We start from the raw sequence: 6000 nt of genomic DNA, 5'->3' as shown, positions 1-6000 counted from the left end.
CGCATTTACAACGTTTCAACCTCGCTAACATGTTAAAACAGAACTAATGGACATTCGCTTCAGTCTCAGCCCGCAGGAGACGAATAATACAAGTAAAATGGTCCCATCTCTACGCTTCATTAATTTTATTGCCCCGAGGCGCTCCGCTCAAGTCGGAACGCCGCTGGCGAAAACACGACATTATTGTGTTGCTAGTGACTTAAATTAAATAAACAAGCTAGCTATTATGCGTACTCCGGAATGCACACGCGCTCATTGTCTCTCCTGCAACTGTCAACATTTGACGCGTAATCCTTTATACGCATAGGAAGCGGAGTAGCGGGCGACAACAATGCGCTCTACGCCTAATGTAATGGAGATATTAGCGCGACCGTGGCGGAATAATTCAGATATGGTTTTTTTGTCTGCATGTCACACAATAGGATTATTCTCCATTGATCATTGCTTATTATATAAGTAGCTGCGGAGGGTGCGTTACATGAAAACTAAATTTGGTTTATCGGCTATTATGGAAAGTAGGTGTTAATGTTGAAATAGTAATTTATGATAGGATCGTGACTTCACCGTTTTCGAAGAACTTTTACGGTTTAAGTGGAACGATGTTGTTTTAGTTTATGGAATCGAATGTTGAGCTTTAAAATTAATTACTAATAAAGTGAATTTCATAAAAAAATACTTAAATATTACGTTATTCAAATTGAAATATCTTACGAGTAAACATTGTTGTACTACGTATGTAAATTATTTATTTACTGTATTATTAATGATTCGAATTTATAGTAAAGTTTTTATGACCAGGTTGTAACGGATTCTTCCATTAGGAAGATAAATAAATTTTATATAGCAAAGAGTTTTTACAAAGACAAAAATATATCAAACAAACAAAAGGTAAGGAGGGCAAGTGGAAGTTATCTGGCCGTAACCTCTTAAGCCGCGGTCCTCACAATGCCCTCAACTACTAATGTTTACTCAACTCGGAGCGCGACAAAGGGCCGGAACTATTGTTTGTTGGAAAAGCTTTATTTTGCGACCCTCGCGCGCTGCGCCGCTTGCCTTGACAATAGGTTACCCAACTTAAAAATATATTATCTCACTTGACGTAAGCTAAGTGTGAATATACTTTTGTAAGTGATTACATATTAATTTATTTTCCGATCAAAAAAATATATTAACAAGTTATGCTAACAGCTTTTCATTATGTAACAATAAAATAAATATTAAAATCTGCAATGTTGTTTCCTATAACACATTGTAACGGTTAGTTTATAAAAACGTCTTGATTTATGTCAATACAGTAATTTGTAACGATTATAATGACGACTAAACATTTATAATTTAAAACGATTCAGGAAACTAAATAGTATTATACTTTAATAATCTTATCCATATAATACTAACATTTGAGCGCGCGGGGATTTCGAGAGTTGAAAATTATCCTTTTCACGAACGACCTTAAGTATAATAGAGAAAGCACTTAAGCCATTTTCTCCGCCTTTAAGTGGCGTAAGCGCGGACGTTTGCCGAGGCTTCGCGAGCTAGAAAATCAGCCATTAGAGTCCAGGAGGCTAATTCGAAACGTCTCAGCTTCTGTAGGGGCGAGGGCGGGCGCGTGGGGAACGTTTCAGGCTAATGTGGCCATTGGGCGGCGCTAACAGCAATTATGCTACATGCGAGCAAATGGATTGTGCATTACCGACGACATGGATTGATTTATTGGCTCACGGCGAACACTCGGTACCGATCATACATTTAAATCGACCAGTTGATACGATATAGCTATTACAGAAATGGACATGAATAGGGTTTCATTATTTAATGCGCCCAGTCGTTCTAGCTCAAGTCCGTTGACTACCTGTTCAAGACATGATAATATCGCGTAAAATTGCTATTACATAATTAAGGCACTATTTGATCGATGGATACTAATGATAATATTAATTTTTTGTCTTTTTTTTTACTTTAATTTGCAAAGAAACAAATAAACTTATGTATAAGTATTAAATACTTTTAATAAAAGACAAAAAATGACTACACTTGCCTATGTTACAAAATCGATCAGTTTCTTTTGTTTAGGCCGTTATTTCACAATGAATATTTGTTTTTTTTATTCTAGAGTTCAAAGTAAAACCAGAAGGATACTGGACTTCGAAAAATAGATTTACGTTATTACATATAAAACGGTTTCATATTGATAACATATTTTATATCCTTCACGTAAAAGATCACATCTGTTAGTGGCCGGGCGTCCATGTACTGATCTATGAATAATAAATGTGCCGAGCTAGCCGATTGGGGAAATTGAATTTTATAGTTCGTAACACATACGCGGACAGATGTCACAAAATGGCCGCGCCGGGAGCTACGCGGTATGTAATCGAAATGTCAAATACAAATCAGAATTAGGTCGATTGTATTGTTAATAATTAAATAATGAAAGGCTCGACTTATGCGCTTCATATGTGGGGAGAAGGTGTGAGTTCCTTTGTCATTAACAGAGTTAGTTCTGTTTGGACGGACAATTATCGGTCCATTACGGAGAGCACACAATAACCGATGTATCATTAATTATTGAACACTATTCAAATGTCACCAACGAACCAATATTTATTATTGGTTTTTGGACACGCGATACTTTTATCGACGCACTTAAAATCAATTAGTTTTCAGTCCAAAACGAAGACATAATTATGGTATATTTTAAAACTAAGTACTTAAAAAATACGAGTAAATTATTATTGTTTTTAAAGTTACATATTTATTAAATATGGTTGAAGTGTTATAAAATATCAAGCGTTCGACGTTGACTGAAATCATTGCGAAGATACCTGCATGTATTGGATCATCACAAACTATATTAGACATTAAGCATCGTGTAATGGTTCAAACATTCTCACGGGAGAAGAGGTCTTTGCCCAGCAGTGGAACATTTGCAGTTACTTTACTTAATTACTCTAATAAAATGAATAAACAATAAAACCTTTTAAAGTTTGAATTCAACAATATCTCATTACACGAATAATTCAATCTGCGACAGATATATTGTCGTTAATTGATTTCCCCTCAGCGCTCAACTCCCTGAACGATACTAAGTTAGATAAATTCACGCTATCCGTTTACATCATTAAATTTTATTAGCAATACAATAACGGTGCCCTTGGACGACTACAGAGAGGGACTCTTCCGCCATCAAAGCCGACCCTCAACAATTCGTATTTCCTTTGGTTCGAATTAAGCAGGCTATTAAGTCGGCTTTGAGACGTGTGACGAATTATAAAGCCGGACGGACATACAGTAGTAATGCACATGAAGATTCAGACGATTTGGGATGAAAAATGTTCATTTATTTTATGTTTTACTAAATTGCATTGTATTATCTAAAAATATTAGTGTTACAAAGACATTTATTTAATTTGAGCTTTCAAAATAACCAAGTACTTTTAAGTTGAACGAATTACAAAAAAATGAATAAATTCTATAATCTGTTAACCTCACTTATTCGATTAATGGAATTCAATCTTACCGTTACAAGTAAATTGCGTCACTTAATAGACAGATGGCGTGTGCGATGATTATTACTGGATTCATAATCTGTCATAAATGTCAAGTAGAGGCGATGCTACTCGGCTATTATTTCCGTTATTATTGTCATTTCAAATTCTATCCTAAGCAAGTGGTCCTCTATCGCGTTTGTTATAGAAGCGGTCACGCAATCACAGCTCATTTCGAATAATAAAATACATGAGACGACCATGTTTTAGTCACAATTGTTTTTTAATAGGCTTACAAGACATCTTAATGATTCAATATTACTGGAATAAATTAAGTTTATTTACTAAATGTCTAAAACGATGTCTGTATTTGTAATTTACTCTGATTCTCTGAGTATTGGGATTCCGTCCAGTTTCGTTATTTGCTGCAGTCGGTTGGACGCTTGCGTGCGCCAAGTATCCACGTCAGGTTGATTTTCACAAAGCGGGTTTCCGGTGAAAACTAGATCCCTTAGAGCTGGACATTCCTTTAAAATATAATGGAGTTCGAGCGTCATATTTAAAAGTGAATTAATGCATTCGTGCTTTTAAGTCTATTGCACATTATATCAATAAAAATGTATTTGTTTATAAGGTACTAAATAGTATTGTGCAAGTAATGAATCTAAGTATGAGATTTTTGAACAAATAGTAATATATATATATAATAATAGTATTGCAAATAACCTGTAGTCTGTTAAATTCCACCCATTCCTTAACCATATTGTTGGCCATGTAGAGCACACGGAGATTCTTAAGCGCGCCCACGCCTTTCAACTTATCGATAGGGTTGTAACTTATCCACAACTCTTCCAATGTATCGGCAACGGTTTCCTTAGTAAATACATAAATGTTAGTAAAAATACGCCCCATAAAAATAAAATGTTTGTATATATTCGTATCACGTTATTGTTAGAGCGTTTTTGTTTTAAATAGCGCGATAATAAATAAACTTTGTTTTTAGTCTACATTAATTTTAGGTGAGATATATTCGAAGCTATACCGTTTGTTTTTAAATATGTTAGTAGTTTTACAGCTACAACTTACAATACCGGCCAAAGTTTTAATGTAATTTCGACCTAGCGACAGAATCTTCAAACTTCTCATTCCGGCAATTCCAGCTATTTTGTCGATCATGTTCGAAGACAGGCTTAGTTTCCTGTTTCAAAATTTTCATTTTATTTTGTATTTACATGATTAATTTATATTAGATCATTAAAAATGTTATATGCAGACCATACTTATGTTATTTTAGAAAGTAGTAAGTCAAGGTCCGTATATTGGAAACTTATATTCGGAATAGTCAAACTGAGTTCCAATGTTGGTAAATTGTGTTTGAAATGAACACAATGAATTTTCGAGATTAACTATCCCGGGAAAAAAATCATTCTGCGGAATCAGCCAAGCTCTACGTACCTGACGAACTCACACCCAAAGTGTTACCCGCACCGAAGCTATATGGTGGAATAAGCGAATAAGGGGTTTTTGTCCAGTCAAATATCTTATACATTTCGGATTGTTTATTTTAAAACAAGCATTAAACTATGATGCAGAAAAAGTATTGTGCAATGTATAATTTTACATAAGTATAACCAAGGCATTTACATTGATATACTTAGTACAAAAAACATTATCTAAATTTGAAAAATGAATTTTAAAGCTCAACTAGACTATTATAATAGACTGATTACAATCGTTGTGACGTGATTCTTGAAAAACATTTACTACTAACTCGCAGCTGACAAGCGTGGAAAGAGCACCATCCATCTTTTCAATTGGAGGCCACTGAAACTGTAGTTCTATGACCTGGGCATCAGCGGCGCTTTGTTCTTTACTTTTCTCCCAACGTGCAATAGCTTCCTTGCAGGTTGTAGGTTTTAATGCCATTAATAAAAAAGGTATCGATTACAAAGTATCTAGAATAGTAGTAGAATGAATTGTCTTCTTATTTTTTACTTTACTGTTTCCTTTAATGGACCGTAACTTTTGAGCAATCTTTATCAGACTACGTTAGAATATGTACGACACGTATACGAATACGTTAGACAGCGTTAGAAAGCTGCGAAATGAGAATTTAATGATTTCAATTCAACGAATCTGTTTATATTTGACAGCTTAATTAGTTATGAATTATTATTTTTAATCTATAACTTCTAAAAAGGACGATATTGAATTACATTTCACAAAATAAATTAACTACTAAACGGTAGTATTCACACTTTTAGTAAGTAAAAAACCTTTTGAACTGAATTTTTTAAGGTAATAATAGGTACAAATTAAATATATTATACAAAGATGAAATTAATGGTATACATATTTAATTACAAAATTATATGTTAGGTACTTTATAAAGGAATATTATAATGGAATCATCGTTTATTTCTCTAGTTGATTATTTTTGCCTATTGTTGAATCGAGGTTGACTTTAAATCAAAGAATGCTGTAATATTGGTCTACAGTATTCATACGTAGG

General features: G+C 33.9%; 1 protein-coding gene across 1 annotated transcript; it reads right to left on the bottom strand.

Annotated features, from left to right (window-relative positions):
- Positions 1-3815: 3815 nt before the first annotated feature.
- Positions 3816-5508, bottom strand: LOC124542386 (dynein axonemal light chain 1-like). Its single transcript, XM_047120348.1, has 4 exons — positions 5260-5508; positions 4575-4686; positions 4215-4361; positions 3816-4015 (listed from the first exon to the last, which is right to left on the bottom strand). Exons 1-4 carry the CDS (start codon positions 5412-5414, stop codon positions 3866-3868), a joined length of 564 nt encoding a protein of 187 aa, XP_046976304.1. The 5' UTR covers positions 5415-5508; the 3' UTR covers positions 3816-3865.
- Positions 5509-6000: the final 492 nt, after the last annotated feature.

Source organism: Vanessa cardui, chromosome 2 (assembly GCF_905220365.1).
Source record: "Vanessa cardui chromosome 2, ilVanCard2.1, whole genome shotgun sequence".
In the NCBI taxonomy this organism is placed as follows: domain Eukaryota; kingdom Metazoa; phylum Arthropoda; class Insecta; order Lepidoptera; family Nymphalidae; genus Vanessa; species Vanessa cardui.
Note: the sequence above shows the minus strand (reverse complement) of the source record. Positions and strands in the feature narration are given on the sequence as shown.